At 36.4% G+C, this 21,124-nt stretch overlaps 1 protein-coding gene across 2 annotated transcripts in view; it reads right to left on the minus strand.

Moving 5' to 3' along the window:
• Positions 1–766: 766 nt before the first annotated feature.
• The window catches only part of cntfr (ciliary neurotrophic factor receptor), a 148,865-nt gene continuing 128,507 nt past the window's right edge, over positions 767–21,124 (minus strand). Inside the window, exons 7-10 of one of the 2 annotated variants that reach the window (XM_041247423.1) lie at positions 6,320–6,509; positions 3,742–3,865; positions 1,715–1,787; positions 767–1,441 (exon numbers count right to left, since the gene is read on the minus strand). In XM_041247423.1, the coding sequence (XP_041103357.1) occupies positions 1,778–1,787; positions 3,742–3,865; positions 6,320–6,509 (324 nt within the window). In that variant the 3' untranslated portion in view covers positions 767–1,441; positions 1,715–1,777. The remainder of the gene's footprint in view (positions 1,442–1,714; positions 1,788–3,741; positions 3,866–6,319; positions 6,510–21,124) is intronic. The other variant, XM_041247432.1, reaches the window with a different exon arrangement.

Consider the following 21,124-nt stretch of genomic DNA (forward strand, 5'->3'; position numbering starts at 1 on the left):
ACTAAATATAGATATAATATATATATATATATATATATATATATATATATATATATATATATAGCACATATATATATATATATGAACACACACTTACGACACAATTGGTTTCTGAAAGTCGCGTTGTAAGTCGAAACGTCGTAAGTCAATGCACATTTTCCCATAGGAACAACGTTCAAAATTGGGGTTACATTTTTAGTTTTACAAAAATGACCCATTATATTGTACTCATGCAAATATTTATTTAACTCTTACTCATACAACTACCTGGTTTGTTTAAAAGTACAGTTATATGCATAAAAAAAAAAAAAAAAAAAATCCCTAGACTAAGTCAGGGCGACCACGACAGGTACTGTAGTTTGGACACCGAACATGTGCACATGACACATGGCTCAGGTCTCGCCGTGTCGTAAATGCCATATCAATGTTGTAAAGTCGAAGCAGGCTAATAATGCAAAAAAGTCTTAAGTACTGTGCGTCATAAGTCGAAGTCTGTATATATATATATATATATATATATATATATAATATATATATATATATATATATATATATATATATTTTTTTAAAATTTTAGGATTTTTCCTATCCACTCGTTTTTGATAGCCAACCGGTGTCGACAGCATATGTAATAAGCATCATATAATTACGTACCGGTGGTGCCACCAGGACCTTCCTTGTTTGTATCGTTTGTTAAAAAAAAAAAATAAAATATAATAAAATAATAATAATAATAATAATAATAATAATAATAATAATAATAATAATAATAATAATAATAATAAACAAACAAACAAACAATTGCAGTCCGTGCCAGACATGTTAAACAGGATTTCACAACTTCTTCATATTTGGATTACACTAATGGGGGCTGGTTGTTAAGTACAAAAAAATATTTATTTTAAATATTCATGAGAAATACAAAGGTAAAATCCCACTCTCAAAAAATGTTACAGTCATGTTACCATGGACATAGCCATGTTGGCAGTTGTTCTTCTAGTCAGGGTTTGTCCTTACTACACAGGTTCAGGTTCTGGAAAGCAGAGCATTATGGGTAAGCAGAATCCATGTAAAGTCTTTGGCATGATGAGTTAGCTGTATGTAGCTGTTAGTGTTACTAACAAGTTACTTAATTTAGGATGTTTCCTTCTTTCCAGAATGGTTGAACGGCAAAATAATAATCTTGTCTCTCGTGATGAAGCATATGTATAATATAATTTCCTTTGTGGCTCTATAACGCTTTTGCTTCCCTGCTAAGTTTAATCCTGTGTCTACATAGCTTTTCGGGCATAATTTTGCTTCTATTTCTTTTAATTTTTTTTTTGGAGTCCATTTTGAAGAAACTGAATAAAGTATTAATGCACTATATCCATTTAAACATGTGCAAAATAGAAATAGAAGACTTTTCTCAATTTATTCCACAGGAATGCAACACAGACATCTGTAAAGCAAAAAGAAAGAGAAAAGCCACATTTAGAAGGGTATAAAATATAGACATATAAACTAATCTACATCTCTATCTCAAACCTGTAACCCTGCCTTTATGCTATTATGAGTCCACTTTTGAAATGCAAAGGGTTAAATAATATATACGCTCCTAACACTGCCTCACAATGCACCCAGGGCGTGTGGTAAGAACTGTCTTACTGCACACCCTGTAATGGGTTATGTCTTATATATTTCATTAAATATATAAGATTAATAGATTCATTACCATCAGCCAATCAGCTTCCAGCTTAGCGGTCTCTAATAAATGGTAAATGCCCGCTGGAACGTCTCAGCACCAACTGTGAATACAATTTAAAATCAATCCGGACAAGTGCTGGCTATTTCTTTTTGACTTGTTGTATTTTTAAGCATAGTTCACCTCTAGTGGACAGTAAATACTAAACAAAGACAAAATTAGTCCAAATTAATTTTATAATCCACCAAACCATCCAATCAATGACGAAAGCAGCCAATCCTGTACCTGCATCTGTGGAGATCCAATCACAGACTGTCAGCTCAACTGGAGCACAGATATAGCATCTTTCAACAACAACAAAGCAAGAAGCGGAGAGTTCAGTAATATTGCTCAATTCACATATACGGTAGATTCAGAAGGTAGAAACATGGTGAGTCAGGAGGTATTTTAGAGTGGTATTTAATGAGAGATTGTATTGATAGTTCAGACTCCATTGTACATGAAATGTTCAATAATTTCTCCCTTCATTTCTCAGGCAATGTCCAGATTGTAATAGGGGTTTAAAACCCTAACAAGTTAATAAAAATAAATATCAATTTACTAAATGAAAACTCTTATGTATGTCTTCTTTTTTTTTATTTTAAAAATGTTCGGAACTGTTTTCTTAGAACGTCTTTACTCAGCAGAAAGGTACCAGATGAGTCAGTACAAGTTCAAGGTAAATCTAGATTTTAAGGTGTTTTGTTGTTAAAGAAAACAATGGCAAAAATAGTTTTCTAACAGCAGTAGTGCCTTCTTCATGATGGCTCTACCATGTGATAGTTGACCTTGACTTTCATTAGTTCCCCCGCCTTCGGCTTGGGACGCACAACTCCCGTCGCGGTCAACTATCGTAGAGCCATCATGGCACTATTGCTTAAAGAGTTATAGCACTACACTAAATGTTATCGTGCTGAATCTTTAAAACTGTAAGAGTTAAATGTTATATTATCAGTCCCTGACCGAGTTCTATAGAGTTCCTGCTGGTTATGTAAATCTAGTCCAATAAATCTGTACCGATTGAAAAAGTCTTCTTGCATATGCTGGGAGTTTTCTAAGCTATACCAATGCAGCAAACATTATTACTCCACGTGAACAGAATGCTTCATTGCATAGAGTGTGTGCAAGTCCCAGCTGTACACTAAGGACCAGAATCTCAAAGCGTTTTACTCCACAAAATACTGATTACAATTCTAAACCTTATGAGAAACAATGTCTTATTAATTAGATAAATGTATCAGTTGTTTTTTTTTTTTTAAATAAATCATTATACTGTATTAATTAAGCTTTTGGTATCTATTCCTACGTGTCATGATCACTGTGGCCAAATAAAATGGAAATAACTACTGTATTTAATGTATTTACCAGGCTTAGCTCTAAGAGGTGATATCATTGAATTGCACTGACATTGAAGCACATTACAATCCAATTATTTGCTCATTTGTTGATGTCCTTTTTACAGTTAAGTTATTAAAGTCTGGTGAATTGGTAAGGAAACCCCTGAGGATATTATGACAAGAGATATATGTTGTTTTTATATTTAATTGTAGCAAACAGATATTTACATTTGGACAATAGGTTAAAGGAACCTGTGTTTGCTAGTTGCACTCATTTCATCTGGAGGGTAAAATTGTCCCCAAACCCTTCTTTCCTGTTAATAACCAATCAGCTGGCTTTTTCTATTGACTGACATATTTTCAGCCAGTAACATGTTTTGACCTCACAGACACAACTGGAGCGAAACAACCAAGAAAGTAAAGCAGTAACAGACTTCCTGGAAGTTACAGCTAGAAAATAAGGAAAGGCCTTTAACTTAATATAGTTCCAGATGTTTTTAAAGATGAAAATGCAAGTGTAAAATCAAGTGTTTATTTATAAACCTACACATTTGAGACATATGTACTTAATAGAAGTGCAAAGTGTGTTAGATTTATGCAATGATTTTCTTTGCTATAATTACTTTAACTTTGGTGAGCCACCAATGGATACAAGAAAATATCTTAAAGTGATGTACATACCACATAAACAAAACAAGGACAGAAGCTATGAAGAGATTCGCTGACCAAGTCAGTACAGAACTGCCTCCCATTGCGGCGCTCAGCTGAGGCTTTGCTGATGGTGGAGCTGGGGACGGACTGGTTTCTATAAGAAAAAAAGATAACATTTTGTTAGATATTTCATTTTTTTCACCCACAATAATTGGTTCTCATAACAATAAAGTAGTTTTAGCAAACAAAATATTTTCATAAATCTTACCAGTTATTTACTTGCCTTTGGTGCTAAATGTGCAGTTTTGAAAGAAACATTTATAGCAATCATTTATTATCATTTTAAAACATGGTATCTGTTATCCCCAGGTAAAGGACATCTCTGTTTTCATGCCTTGCATACAGGTAGGGTTGCACCTCTTTGGTCATTTGGGTAAGGCATTACTATCTCTACCCATTTAAAGCCTTCTTTCCTTTAATTTACTAACCAGCTGCTTCCCCTATTGGCTGACATGCTTTGCTGACAGTAACATGCCCAGAAGACACTGTTGAGGTGAAGTGATCTAGGAAGTGAAACAGTAACAAATTTAATGAAAATAGGTCAAGAAAATGGAAAACTTTACTTAACCCAGTGCATATTTAATGTTTTAAAATGAAAATACACATGTGCTGTGTTTCAGATAGCAGATAGAAGTGCACAACAAGTAAGATTTATTGAGTTATTTTGTTAATGACAACCATTTTAACTGTGCGTTTTCCAAAGCATTACAGTAACTCGTAGATTATTTTAAGGCGGTTTAGAACCATTTAATGAACATCACAGTTAATTTAATCCTTTAAAACAGAAGACCTCAGACTATGCCTCATACAAAAGACATCACATCCAGCCCCTAACCATGTAACCTGGTTCATTGGTAATAGGAATTGGATACAGAGGAGAGTGCTTCCTGTAGAACCACCAACACCACCTGATACAATGCTTGGTGTTCATTTGAGGCTCTCCCATCTAACTACTTAGGCAACACCAGCTTTTCCTAGCTTCTGAGATCTGACAGGATCAGGCTCCAATATGATAACTTTGACGCATTTTAGAATGAGTTTAACAAGAAGTTGCAGGTGCACAAAGCTGGGCACACACCACATTCTGCTTGTAACATATTCTCCGTTGAGTGGTACAAAAGATACTGTACAAGCTGCACTGGGCATCCTGGTCTTAAAGGATAAAACTTGCATGTTTATTAGCAGAAGATTTTTGTTATTCCAACTAATTGGAATTTGACTCCAGACTTTTCACTGGAAATTAACATTAATTATACAGGATACATTTGTATTTTAAATTTTTTACCAAAAGAATACCTTCCATTTTAACATATTACAACTTGACTATTCTGTCTATGGGTAATTCATTAATCCATCTGGGCCTCTGTACTCAGTTTAATCAATCTGTGTATTGGAATCCACCATCATCATTACTTCCGCCCTTACTGTGTGTCTTCAAAATATCCTTCCAGTGAGGAAGCTCAATATTTAAGGAAGAAACCTGATGCCATCTCTCAGGTTGAAAGAGCACATCGATCATAGGATACTTCTCCTAATAACAGCCAATATATACATTGCTTCCTCTGTTGTTAATGTAGTGTAACACGGAACATTGCAGATTTCTATTCTTTATCATTAACCATATACTGTACATTAGGCTCAGCTGACAAAGCTGTAATTATAATGTGTTTTTTTCACAGTTTTTCAATAAAAACTACTTGTAAAACTTTAAAATGTAAAATGTTTTTCATATTTACATATTTTGTTTGCCATCATGCAGCAATGACTATTCGCTATTCATGTTGAGCAAATATATTATTTGACAAAATAATGACACTTTACTAGCTGATATTAAATAATAAAATGAAAATGCCAATTTGATGTCTGTGAGAAGGTAGTATGTTTCCTGTGGAATTTCATGAGCTGGTGCCTTCTTAAGTTATAGATGTGTCTAGGAATAACATAGAAGCTACTATCTGTTACACTTGATATATGGTGATGAAAGATGCTGGTATATATTTTTTTATGTCAACAATTTAAATATGAAAACCTATATAAGAAGAATACTTCATGCTCTTTTACATTTTTAATAGTGAAGTTCTATGGATAGGAGTTGTAAATCCCTTTTAACACTATGTTGACTCTCTGTGGACCATTAATTTTAGGCAATTTTGCAATGTACATCTACAGGTAAGTGCTGTAAACCACACAATCTAGCAGTCAAAAAAAAAAAAAAAAAAAAAAGGCAGCAAACTGATTTACAGTTGTGTATTTGATAAAACAATACAATTTAAAGACTACCGGTCTTGCTAAATGTACTCTGCCTAATTAACATTAACAGTTAAATATCTTTCCATTTTTTGCAGTTTACACAGTACATGTACTTTGCCTTTATAATATATGTTTATCACACTTTCTCAATGCTAATATTTTGTTATCACAATGTATCATACTGACCTGTGATTTATAATACTTTCCAGTGCTTTACTAGACTTTAAAATGGTATACCAAAGTGAACTGTTCAATAACAAAATAAGCACCAGGACTGCACAGAAAGAAAGAAAAGTACCAGCGATTCCGACTTCTGTAGTAGTGGTTATCTGTTGCCTCGGCACCTCCATCCAGGGAGTCGCATGGATGGCGACACTCCAGTCACTCCAGGTCCCTATCTCAGTGTCTTTGGCGGCGACCTGAATAATGTACTCCTTCCCTGCATATGCGTCAGTGATGGTGTGCGAGGTGCTGTCTGACAGCTCCACCTGAGAAGTTAAATCAAAGAGACATATTAGAATGAACATGCCACTTTTAGATTAGCAATCCTTGTAAATTCAAACAGCTCACATTTACCATACAGAAACAGGGATGGAATGTCACAATGTCCTCTGCTAATTTTTTTTTTTTTCATTCCATGCATTACTACCTTTTGGTAAGTGTTGAGAAAACCTGAAAGCTCTAAACTAATTTATGTAGCCCAACAAAATAGAACATTATATTTAAGATGAAATGCATTTATATTTTTTAAATAAATAAAAGGGAGTATATTTACTGAAAATCCACTTACGAAAAAAAACAAAACAAAGGTCACACCTTAAAATAATGGCCATACATTGTTGCAAAGGAATAGTTGGTGTTTCTATGACATTCATTCATTTTTAAAGTATCAGTATAGATTGTATTAAGTTTTTCAGATTCAGATTTGACTCCTTTAGGATTCGATTAGAATTCATAGAAACTTTCATTCAAAATGTTTTTAAGTGACTCCGTTTTTTTAAATGTGGAGCTTATTTCACTGTGACTTGTTCTTATCTATTCACACTAGAAACATTTTACAAGGCATACCACAAGCAGACACAACTGAGTTTTGAAGTCATACACGATATACATCCTCATATTTCATTTAAAACACAGCTCCCCTACATAAATCTTGGAATACGATCTGTAAAACTAAACCAGACCCCATCTAAGTATGGGAGTGCCATAGAGCCACTGTTTCCTTGTCAAACCAGTAAACACAAATATCAAAGACTTGTGTTGCCAAACACCAGGCTATGCAAATGTCAGCTGCTAAATGGTGAGGAAATATACCCCACACTATTCACACAGGGTGAGATATTTATAACTTTTTAAAGCTGATGCCAAAACTGGTACTATTCACTGTGTTTACAGACACTGCTTTCAAATAAAGTGAATTCCACTGAGCTGTTTTTAAGTGTAATGCAGTCCCGTTGATCTGATTAGGTAAAAATACATTTGTCTGCACCAGCGTTTTCTATTGTAAATGCATATATCATGCATGGCCTTGGTAATGGGATATTGTGATAGACTTAGGCAGATGATATTAGCGGCAATATCTGATTCCTGCACTACTTTGTGTCTATCTGTCTGCTTTGATAGCACGCAGCAGCACAGGAGCACAGCAGGATTGAGTGCTTACTCTCAATGGGCAAACAGAGTTGGCGGCTCCTGTCTGCTCTCCGACAGGATCTATAAGACTGACCAGCCACTGTCAAATCGTCTTCTTTTTTTTCCCACAGTCCTACATGAGTACTGTAATACTTGTCTGTCTTAAAACAAGTTGCCTGCCTGCCTGCCCTCAGAATATTTATTTTAGACAGCCAGGGAGTTGTATTAGACCAGGGATCGAACACAGACATTTTTAAGTCCAGAGGCAATCTATGCTAACCACTAAGCCAATTGTGTGGGGATTTTACAAAACAAAAAATCCAGGAGAAACCACACTGGGATAGGCAAAAAACTCCTGTTTTCAGTAGAATCCTCAGTTATGTGCCAATACATGACAACATTCCATCAATAGGGCTAGGAGAACCTCAAATGGTTCTGAAAGATCTTAATTAACCACAAGTAATAATTGTTATCTGAGTTAACTTTTAGCTTGCATGCTCCACATTGGGCGCACATGATAGCAAGTCACATACCATCTCATTGTCTTCAAAATTCAGAAAACAATGTGGTTGAAATTTGTATCTTAATAACTACAGAAAGCTGGCGTTTTTTTTCTCCAAACAAACTGGTGAATGAAGAATGTATTGTGTCAAAACATTTGTCTACTGCATTTCTTATTGGCATTGTGAATGGTTTCCTCAACACAGTATTGCTTAAAAAACACATAACAACAAACTGTCTTTCAAGTCATTGGTCCTATTTCTTCATTTCAAAGATGATCATTCCAGTAGACTCACAAGCTAATACCATATTTAAGAAAACATCTCTATGAGTATTCAGTTTATCTATTCCACCACAAGATGACACTGCACATACAGGTATGAATCTCCCTGGTTGATTGGTTAAGCCTTCTGTTTGAAAAGCAGTTCTTTGCCTCCAGCTCCCTGCTGGACACTCACAATAGTTCTTCTTACACGCAGGTACAGATTATTTCACTTACTCGGCCAGCGCCTCCTCTGAAACTGGTAAACGTATTATAGTTCTGCTATACTGACAAGCTGCTCAATAGAGCATGCTTAGAAAAGGGCATTATCAGAATGTGTCTGAGAAACTCTGAGCATTTGCATCAAGAAAAGCCATATTTACATAATTGTGTTTTATACTTTCCTCAAACAAGCTACTTTTTAAATTCTAATTCCACAAAGTACTCAGAAGTAGCAGTGGTATCAGTTGTTTCAAATACAAGCTAAAATGTTCTAATTTTGAGGTTTGCATCTGTGTAAATTCCAAGTGTCAGAAACAATCCTCAGCCTTTGTAAACAGTGGCAAACAGATCGAAATTTTGTTTTTCTTGTTTTATTTGACATAGAGGCTTGTGACGAGCAGCTGAGAAAAAGGCTACAGGACATCCCACCTTAAACCTTGCAGAACAAACAAAGGGGAAGTCTAGCTCTTGGTTCAACACATGAAAGTAAGCTTTCTGCTTTTATAACAAATCCCTTTAACTTCACCAATTCCATAATTCATGTTGAAATGTGAGAAAAGTGAGACCTTTTACAGTTTGCTAAATTTATTTAAAAAAACACCATTGCTCAAAAACTTCTTGACATTAGGATTCATGACTGAGGAGTAAGCATTGCATACAAATCTATCTTGTGTTTACCTTGTGCTACTGTACTATGGTTGATCCCATTTATCTAAAATATTCTGGCAATTATAATCTGTGCTTTTGTATAACCATGATCATATGTTTGATGGTTCAATATCAATATGTTTCACACATTTTGACGTTTTACTTGGTAACTTTCCTCAGAGCATGCAGGTTGTTGACAGTTTATTCTGTTCTATGTCTGACAATTTAAATGAGTCTAAATTGCACTATGATTGGATAAGGGCAAAGATTGATTGCTTCATTGGCTGATGAAAGTCAAGGACTATATAGTCTAATGCAAATTAATATTAATGCAGACAACTACCTGTATTACTAATTCTGGTTAGATAACAGGACAATGTCACTTGAAATTGTTATTTCACATGAAATATATAATTTAGTGAATGCAGGGTTAATATCACTAAGTTCTTATCTGTCAATCAAATGCTATCTAAAACAATAAACTGACTGGAATACCAAAGTATTGTAAAAAAAAAAAAAAAAAACATAAACCTTGTAAAATATGTATTTCTTGCTCTTCTTTAAACTGGTAAATATTTGTTAAGGCCATGTTCTTGTGCTCACTTTGGGTGACAGAACCTTTCATGTAATGAGTTGCTTACGGTCTTTTTGCCCAACTAAAGCCCCTTTCACACTGGCACTTCTACCTGTGTCTGGACCCGGGTTCTGGCAGCCTGGGTTACAATCCCATGTAGTGTGAAACCACGTAGCTGGGTTTTACCTGGGTTAACCTGGGTCCCAGCGACCCACCTCAGGATGTGGGTTGACAGGCTTTGTCCAGGGTTGAGTGAGACAAAATGCAGGACGGCTGACGAAATAACAAACCAGCATGCCTGTGTAAATTTTCCACTTCCACAAGAAACGTTTTAGTTTATTATGTTTAGCCATATTTTTGTTGCTTGAGACACACCATTTGCTCTAATCAAGATTTGGGCTGACAGTTCAACCCAGAGCAGCTTGGATGGAAGCATCTGTAACAAGCTGCTTCCACGGCATTGATATGCGCTTTGTGCACCCAGGTCAACCCTGCTTTATCAAGAGCAGTGTGAAATCACGTAGCCGACCCACATGATACCGCGTCGTAATGGGTAGGTTTCAAGCCGGGTAAAGCATGCCAGTGTGAAGGGGGATAAAGAAGCTTATAAAAAGAAAGCCTTATACCTTAAGTAATATGGGTGACCAATACACTAGAAGAATTTGCTTTTTTTATCCCAGAAGAATACCACAGAAGTAGTCTATGGTACAACCTCTAAACAACATCCCTATATATCACCCTAAGCTCACCAGCAGTGCTGAAACCTTTGTACCCTGTGAGAGATACGTATACTACATCCTGCATCATCAGCTCTTTGGCACTCCTGGGGGTAATACTTGACAAATATTTTGATAAATAAACAAAACAGAGCTATAACTTAATACTAATATGGCCAGCTGCATCACATGATCAATCTAACTCTAACTGACAGAAAACTGAGGGCTGAAATAGCACAGCATAAACACAACCACTACAAACTACAAGAGTGGTGCTCCTTCTAATGCTGTTTATAAGCAAATTCACTGTCATGAGTCAATCACTCGGGTGTATAAGAAAATGTAAAGTAGACCATGCAAGACAGCTTTTTCTGCAGAATGTCTTATTTTACAAGCATGTTCCTGTCTGTCCTGTCTAAGGGTGTGTTGAATGAGTCCCAGTCTAATTTATATTAAAAGGAGGTTTCATAATCCTGCAGTAAATATAGTACACGGGACTACTTTAGTATATTCTCCTGGTACTGCTGTTTTGTGTAACCAAGTTAAAAATATTATAAACATTTGTATAATACATTCTGCCACTGTTAATGCACAGATGGTGACAATGGTATTGCTGGTGAGATCTGTTGTTCTATGCGGCACAGTATGTATAAGGTACTGATTGTTAAGTATTCAAAGGTAATTATGAAGGTCAATTGAGTGAAGCTGTTAATATTAACAGAAACATTTTTCCATGGATGTGTGAACCAGGATGCCATTAGGGAGAGAACAAAACATCAGTACCAGAAATACGTGTCTGGTATACTGTATTGCACTGTACACACAGCAAACACATTTGTCGCTACATTACTGCCTTGTACCAAGCAGGGAGATGGAAATAAATCATGGAATACTGCATAGACCCAGACTCTAATTGCAATTAAAATGTACATAAAAGTGCCAATACTGATTTTCCTTTATATGCTTTTCTTAAAAAGTTAACAGTTATTACCATTTTTCCCTGGACCTTTTATTATTTGTTTATTTATTGATCTTATACAGAAAAATTCAATGAACAACGCAGTTTTCACTCAGGAAAAAAATATAGGTAGAAACAACTAACAATCCACACATACCAAATGTTTAACACTACCTCTTTATGTTTTATATCCAGTTGGTGCTAAATTTACTTTGCATGTGGGGAAATAAAAGTAACTAGGATTTAAATTTACTATACATTCTTGACAGATTGCATAAGCATATCCAGTCCTATTTAACTGTAACACCCAGGCTTGACTTAATCCTTTTGGTATGCAAATCAAGAAATTATTTTATTTGTGACAAAAAATTCTTCGGCTTCTTGCTTAGTGTTGTGTATCCAGGGAAAGATTCAACAGAATCTTTCTTCTTTTTTTCAAAGCCATGCAAACTATGAGGCATTAAAGCACATTGGCACAGACACTGGCTTGGGGCACACTGCAGCCAGTCAGCCAACCACCCTCTTCCCACCCTCTTTGATTTACTGTAAAGTAATTTGGTCACATTGACCATGCATAACACCCATTAGTTGGTCTCATCCCATCAATCAGAAATACGCTGTGTGCACTTAAAAACCGCTGAAACAAAATGTAAACTAAATTCCTATGCAAATAACAGGCTGCCCACTATCATGAAAAAGTAATGTGTCACATCCACAAACAAACATATTTTAAGATCATGTTATTTTAAATTCAAGAACTTGCCAAGCGAAACAGAAAAACAGACATTTTACAGTATTACTAACACTGTCAACATTGGATGGGTTTACATGCACATGAAAATTGGCTCTACAGTCTTGACTCTGTGAGGTTGTCACGCGAATCTGTGATGTTGTCACACAAAACATCAAAAGAATCCTTTGGTCAGCGTGACTTTAAGGGCAGGGTCAATTGCTTTCTCACGAGAAAAATAGCTGTAAAAACCCATGTGAACCAGAGCAGGAATCGTGCTTGTGGCTCACGAAGTTTCAGCAGTCAAGATCCCGTTCTTCTGACTTAATATCATGTAATCTCCAGCAGAAAGGCTGTACAAAACAGACCCCCCCCCAACACACACACACACACAGAAACAAACAAACACAAACACTGTATATTTATGGACTGCTTCAACACTTGAACAACCATGGTTATACTTATACCTACAACCGCAAATACATTTTAAACACCATCAATATTTAAATGAAAGCCAAACTATCGGATACAACTCAAAAGTAACACTCACATCATGTCAAACATCTGCACAGTTGAAACGCTGTATTTAAATGAACAATTAAACATAAAGGGGTTTATTTTTTAACTTACAGCATATAAAGCATTACTTAAAAAATGAAAAACTATAATAAAATAAACATTTGAAAAGAAACTAGTGTATAAACAGGTACATGTACATACAAAACTGTAAAAACAAAATTAGTTTTTTATCTAAAAATAAAAGTAACATATGATTTGTCTTGCGTGTGTGTAACTGTTCTATATTAATTCTCAAGTAAATACATATTTACAACTAAAATAGTAACTATTATGTTTCAGGGTGGTTATTTTGATACGTGTTAATTCTATTAAAATGTATCCTGGTTAAACAAAATACGAGTCTTTCTAGAAGCCTTCCTCATTGCAAGCCATCCCACAAAGAACATAAGATACAGCACTCTTAAACCAATGCGGCACATATAGCAAAAAACTGTCGCACATATAAAACCATCAAGAAACAGATAAGTTGCAAGAAGCAGTAAAATTCCATGCTAGTTTTATACTGTCATTTTTTTTGCTTTTGCCTGTTCAAAATAGGGCTCTTAGACGTCAGAACCCAACAACTAAGAAGACTGAATGGAACCGATCTTCTCTTCTTTTTGAGATCACTAAAATATATATTTGGGCCACAGCGTTCTCTATATCCGATTCTGTCAGCTAGAATCTTGTTAGCAGTCTTTTGGTGTCTCCACCTTCCAAGTTCCCTTGTTCTGCAGAAATATATATTTTTCAGTATTTGCAGTGCCAAGTGTATGGGAGTCCCACTATTTATAGTTGTGGTTACTACTTTTATGTTTGAAGGGCAAAGTAAAAGCTATAAAAAAAATTAAAACCACTTTGAACATTTTTCTAACCTGCTGAGTTACTGGAGATGGGAAGGTCAGCACTCTAATGGGTTTCTATTGCCGTAAGCCATCAGTTTATTCTGTTCTCAAAGATGCAGAACAAGTTGTATTACCTAGGCTGGGAAAACATTGTAAAATTATGTTCCTATTTCATTGAGCAACTACCCAACACTGATGTGCAAAACAGGGGCCGGAACCATGTTGAATGTTAACGGACATTAAACCCCCACCCCCCCCCCCCCCCCCCCAGAATTTATATACAATTACATTCATGTATGTTGTTTTTTTATTTTCAAATGTATTTCTTGCATTTCAGACAGTACCTTTTTCCATTTTTACATTCCATTTTGACCATGTCATTTCTGTGATTCAGTCATTTTTTGTTTTTTAAATGTTCCGATTGCCTAAATTAAGGCCCTAGGAAGTGATTAGGCAACAATCCTGGTTGTGCCTTGTTCAAAGTGACTCACATGATCGCTAACATATTTCCAGCTCTAGCTATTGTTGTATCCCTTATTTTTGTTTGTAAACCTAAAATAGTTCAGACAGTTCCTTGACATGTTGTACAAATAAAAATCTCTGTTTCTGGATTAAGTCTATCACCTGTCTGCTTCTAAACTTCATACGACTTGGAGTAAATTGCTTTAAGTGAATGGAGTTCATTTGCTTCGCACACTTGTTAAGGTGTGATGTATTGCTCTACAACAAACTTACCAATTAAAATATATATATATATATATATATATATATATATATATACACCACACACACACACACACACACACACACACACACACAGTACTGTGCAAAAGTTTTAGGCAGGTGTGAAAAAATGCTGTAAAGTAAGAATGCTTTCAAAAATAGACATGTTAATAGATTATATTTATCAATTAACTAAATGCAAAGTGAGTGAACAGAAGAAAAATCTAAATCAAATCCATATTTGGTGTGACCACCCTTTGCCTTCAAAACAGCATCAATTCTAGGTACACTTGCACAAAGTCAAGGATTTTGTAGGCATATAGTCAGGTGTATGATTAAACAATTATACCAAACAGGTGCTAATGATCATCAATTCAATATGTAGGTTGAAACACAATCATTAACTGAAACAGAAACAGCTGTGTAGGAGGAATAAAATTTGGTGAGGAACAGCCAAACTCAGCTAACAAGGTGAGGTTGCTGAAGACAGTTTACTGTCAAAAGTCATACACCATGGCAAGACTGAGCACAGCAACAAGACACAAGGTAGTTATACTGCATCAGCAAGGTCTCTCCCAGGCAGAAATTTCAAGGCAGACAGGGGTTTCCAGATGTGCTGTCCAAGCTCTTTTGAAGAAGCACAAAGAAACGGGCAACGTTGAGGACCATAGACGCAGTGGTCGGCCAAGGAAACTTATTGTAGCAGATAAGACACATCATGCTTACTTCCCTTCACAATCGGAAGATGTCCAGCAATGCTATCAGCTCAGAATTGGCAGAAAACAGTGGGACCCTGCTACACCCATTTACTGTCAAGAGAAGTCTGGTCAGAAGTGGCCTTCATGGAAGACTTGCGGCCAAAAAGCCATACCTCCGACGTGGAAACAAGGCCAAGCGACTCAACTATGCACGAAAACACAGGAACTGGGGTGCAGAAAAATGGCAGCAGGTGCTCTGGACTGATGAGTCAAAATTTGAAATATTTGGCTGTAGCAGAAGGCAGTTTGTTCGCCGAAGGGCTGGAGAGCGGTACACGAATGAGTGTCTGCAGGCAACAGTGAAGCATGGTGGAGGTTCCTTGCAAGTCTGGGGTAGCATTTCTGCAAATGGAGTTGGGGATTTGGTCAGAATTAATGGTCTCCTCAATGCTGAGAAGTACAGGCAGATACTTATCCATCATGCAATACCATCAGGGAGGCATCTGATTGGCCACAAATTTATTCTGCAGCATGACAATGACCCCAAACATACAGCAAAAGTCATTAAGAACTATCTTCAGCGTAAAGAAGAACAAGGAGTCCTGGAAGTGATGGTATGGCCCCCACAGAGCCCTGATCTCAACATCAGAGTCTGGGATTACATGAAGTGAGAGAAGCAACTGAGGCTGCCTAAATCCACAGAAAAACTGTGGTTAGTTCTCCAAGATGTTTGGGCCAATCTACCTACCGAGTTCCTTCAAAGCAAGTGTACCTAGAAAAATTGATGCTGTTTTGAAGGCAAAGGGTGGTCACACCAAATATTGATTTGATGTAGATTTTTCTTCTGTTCACTCACTTTGCATTTTGTTAATTGATAAATATAAACTATTAACATGTCTATTTTTGAAAGCATTCTTACTTTACAGCATTTTTTCACTCCTTTTTACACCCATTTTTTCGGGCTTTCTCTGAAGCTTGAATACACTTCCCTCGGCTCATATTCTCAAATTTACAGACAATTAACGCTAATGTCACTCTCATAAACCCAACAACTTTGCTGCAAACTTAAATAAATACTTAATTTACATACAATATAGTTAAAACCCGTTTAGAGGACATTACCGTATGGTAGTTAACAGCATTAGCAAGGTCAGAGTACAGTACAGACAAGGTCAAATAGCAAGGTAATAACCGATAATCAAGGTTTTATTGCAATTGGAAACTAGGGGAAGAATGACTGCTTATTTGCTGTAGTCGAACAGCAAAGGTAAAAATATTGGAATAGTTGGCACTTTAAAAAAATATTAATTCATTGTCTATTTAATAATGTTTGGTACTCTTTGTGCATGTACAGTTCTTAAAACTGCATGGAATTTTTTAAAACTATTTATTAATGTTATAAAATGTAATTTATATGTAATGGATTATAACCGCAGCTGTACTTCTGTCCATCTGAAACTGCACACTTCACTAATACTTTCCATTTCAAACCAAACAACTCAATGCAATTAAAATATTGACATGGCAAATTCAGAACTAATGTACACTTTAAACGCACAAAAAACATTACTATTTTGCTGCTGCAAAATTAAAGAGTGCGATTACTCGACTACCAATTTCTGAGATCGACATCTCTAATTTCTGGACATTGCCAGCTCGAGTACTGATCGAGGGTGGGAGCTCCCAGGGGGCGGTGCACAATTGGCCCAGCACCGCCTGGGAGGAGGGAGGGTTAAGTCATCCAAGGTGTCCTTGGCTCACCGCGCACCAGCGACTGTGGTCTGGCTGGGCGCTTGCAGGCTTGCCTGTAAGCTGCCCAGGGCTGTGTTGTCCTCCAATGCTGTAGCCCTGGGTGGCTGCACGGTGACTCTGCAGTGTGTAAAAAAGCAGGTGGCTAACAGCACACGCTTCGGAGGACAGTGTGTGTTCATCCTCACCCCTCCCGAGTCAGTGCGGGGGTGGTGGCGAATACTAAATACTAAAAAAAAACAAACAAAAAAAAAAAAAACACATCTACTATACATATTTATGTAACTATTAACTGTTTAGCTAACCTTCCTGTTTTTATTGTTAAAACATTTAACAGGTAGTAACGCATGCTCTGACTAATGTCTTGTTTCCACTGTCTGGCGCTACAGGCTTCGGCTGCCCATAGCTACTTGCAGAAATCAAAAGAGTGTTTCACTGCTTTTTTCCAAACCTGGCTAACCTCAGATATTCTTGCCATACACCAAAGGTCACTGGGGGATTGTGGAATCCTATTGTGTTTTGTTTACAAACCATAGACACCAGGCAGTGGAAACGGTGCACAAGCCTATGTTAGCACAGCAGCGAACCAGATGCTAACCTACGCTTATGTGCACTTCAACAGGTAGTCAAATTTTCAGTGGACACTGACAAGGCTTAAAAAGCTGAAAAGTGAACATTTAAAATCTTTCGTGGTTTGATTTGAATCAGAGCTATTCTTATAGGGCTTTTAAAAAGTACCAAAAACACAACTTTGTTAAATATGTGCAATTGCTGTTATTTTTTTATTTATTATTATTTTTTAATTTACTGTCCCCAATTATTTTGCCCCTGATTTTTTCCCAATTTGGAATGTCCAATAATTTTCTCCCCTCATCGCAGCAAGAACTGAAGATCCAGTGGGCGCCCTCCGAGGGCAGAAGCACACTTATAATATTAATTGGATAAAGCCTCAGTAACTCATCCTACATTAATGGATTTCAATTTACTTAACCAACCTTTAGAAATACCATAGAAAAACTTTAAAGGAGGAAAGCAAAAACCTTATTTTCAAAGGTTGTCAAGGGCTGTAACAGATGTTGATGATTCTGTGATCATGAGTAACTCCAGAAGTATCTGTTCAAAGCTAAACAATACCAAATGCAGAGTAATCTATTGTTTTAGCTAGACAGCCAAGTTGTAGAAGCACAGCAACTGTGCCACTCACAGCAAATGGGTGCTTGATTCTGTCAGAGATCCAACTAAAAAGAGTGGTATCTACAAAGAGGAAGATGTAGAACTATAGTGCTACATTGCTTTAGAGAAAGAAGACATGCATTATTGTGCTGGCCATAGGTATAAATAATCATATTCATTTTCTTCCAGAGCTTCTTAGTTAACAGATTAATATTTTAACATGACACCCTATTTCAAGGAGATGGATTCCACTGACTTTCTGATAATTCAAATATTGAAAAATAACTGTTTACCAGCTTTTCCTTAACAGGCAATCTTGTTTTGTTGCTGTAACATTTATAGAACAGTAGAATGGTTCATTTCCCTTTCTGCACACGGTTATATATATATATATATATATATATATATATATATATATATATATATATATATATATATATATATATATATATAGTAAGTATTCACCCCCCCCCTAGACATTTTCACAGTTTGTTGTGTTACAGCCTGAAATCTTGATGCATTTAAATGGGATTTTGTTTCCTTTGATTTACACAACCTACTCAACACTTTGAAGAGACAAGAGAATTTTTATTGTGAAACAATAGTTAATGAAAAAAAAAAAAAGTATTCACCCCCCTGAGTCAATACTTGGTAGAACCACCTTTGGCAGCAATTACAGCGGTGAGTTTTTTGGGGTAAGTCTCTATCGGGTTTGCACATCTGTATCGTGTAATATTCACCCATTCTTCTTGGCAAAATTTTTCAAGCTCTGTCAAGTTGGATGGGGATTGTTGGTGGACAGCAATCTTTAAGTCTTGCCACAGATTGTCACTCGGATTCAAGTCTGGGCTTTGACTGGGCCACTATAGGACATTCACTTTCTTATTTTTAAGCCACTGCAGTGTCGCTTTAGTTGTGCACTTGGGGTCATTGTCCTGCTGAAAGGTGAATCTCCGTCCCAGTCTTAGGTCTTTTGCAACTCAGGTAGGTTTTCCTCAAGGATTTGTCTGTATTTCCATCCATTTTGCCCTCCACTCTGACAAGCTTCCCAGTCTCTGCCAATGAAAAACATCCCCATAGCATGATGCTTCCACCACCATGCTTCACAGTAGGGATGGTGTTACCAGGGTGATGTGCTGTGTTGGGGTTGCGCCAGACATAACGCTTTGTATTTAGGCCAAATAGTTCAATTTATGTTTCATCGGCCCACAGAATCTTTTGCCACATCTTTTCGTAGTGTCCCACATGCCTTTTTGCAAATTCCAAGCAAGATTTTACATGGGCTTTTTTTCAGAAATGGCTTCCTTCTTACAACTCTTCATACAGGCCAGATTTATGGAGTACCTGAGCTATTGTTGACACATGGACAGTTTCTCCCATCGCAGCCATGGAACGCTGTCTTTCAGAGTTGTCCTTATCCAACTGTGGGACCTTACAGAAACAAATGTATTTAATCTGAAATCATGTGAATCACTTTTATTGCACACAGGTGGACTCCATTTACCTTGCTGTGTGAATTCTGAAGGCAATTGATTGCACCTGAGCTTATTTAGGAGTGTCATAGCAAAGGGGGTGAATACTTATCTAATGAAGACCCCATTTTTTCACACATTGAAAGTGTCGAGTAGGTTGTGTAAATCAAAAAATGTAAATGCATCAAGTCATGATTTCAGGTTGTAACACAACAAACTGTGAAAACATCCAAGGGGGGGGGGGGGGGGGGGGGGGTAGATACTTCCAATAGGCACTGTATATCTATCTATCTATCTATCTATCTATCTATCTATCTATATATATATATATATATATATATATATATATATGACCTGAAGGAAATCAAGCATTTTTTTTTTAAAATTTAAGCTTGTTTCAAATACGGTAGACAATGGTATGGTTTTGGAGCAAATATTGCAAAGTGATATTCTACCGTACTCTACTGCTGCTGTTGTCATGCAGACACATTTAATTGCTGTTGGTGCAATGAATGTAAAGATATAATTATGTGTGTCAGAGTGTGAGCATCTTCATTCACACACATCAGTTCCCTCACAATGTGTAAATGAAAAATGACATTCACCATAACCTGCATATCACTGTGCTTCTTCATAAAATGTGTTTCTGGGTCTGTAAATTACAACTATGGCTCTATTAAGATGAGGAAAATAGAACTTTAATGTGATTCAAGCGAATATGGAGAAATAATGGCTTCATGTTAATTCAGTTAACACATCATCACTGCAATGTACTGTAAAGACAGATTTTTCCAAAAAAGCAAAGGACATTACCAACTTTTTATGTTGGAGTGAAACAGCCTATATGTTTCAAACACAGGGAAACCCATTAATTACTTCAGTCGCTGGATAGTTGGCTTAAATTTCATAAGTCACATTACAATTACACAAATGTTTTTATTTTTATTTTTGATGTTTGTGAGTTCAGGAATTGGTCTTCAGATCCTGCCATAAGGATTTAATCCAGGCAAGATCAATGTGAAGTGCCAGCACCATATATTGATCTGCCATGTTAGCTTTGCTGGTAATACACAGCTGTGATGTACATTAGATGCTTCTAGAACTTTCTAATATGAAGACACTTTGGTTACTACTACAAAGCATCCAAACCTTAACACACACTTATAAAAAAAACTATTAAAAACATAATATTTGAGGAATCGCAGTAGGAACCACTAAAAATAATTACATACATCATGAAAAGGAAGGGAACTGTAAAGAAAAAAGGAATGCTGCTTTTTGTTTTATGATTTTCTATTGGGAAACCACAAAAGATATTGAAAATAATTTCTGATCATCTTGAAAGCAGCTGCATGGTACTAGAATTCCCCCCAAAAGATGCCATAAAATATGGACCTCACAGAAAACTAAACCGTTCAGGCCTACTGAAAGCATTTTGTTTTCAAGCAACAATACTGTAGATTTCTTTTGATGGGCCAGAAAAAAAGACAGGATAACATTTCACGAAAACCAGATTACTTTCTAATGAAGCTCCAGCTTCACAGCTGAACAACAACATACTTTTTCATGATGGAGGGAAGTTATTTCAGTTTTGAAGGGCCAGTAGCCTTAGTTAACAAATGCAATGCAAAGGGGTGGGGTG

The sequence above is a fragment of the Polyodon spathula genome, chromosome 1 (assembly GCF_017654505.1).
Source record: "Polyodon spathula isolate WHYD16114869_AA chromosome 1, ASM1765450v1, whole genome shotgun sequence".
Taxonomy (NCBI): Eukaryota; Metazoa; Chordata; class Actinopteri; order Acipenseriformes; family Polyodontidae; genus Polyodon; species Polyodon spathula.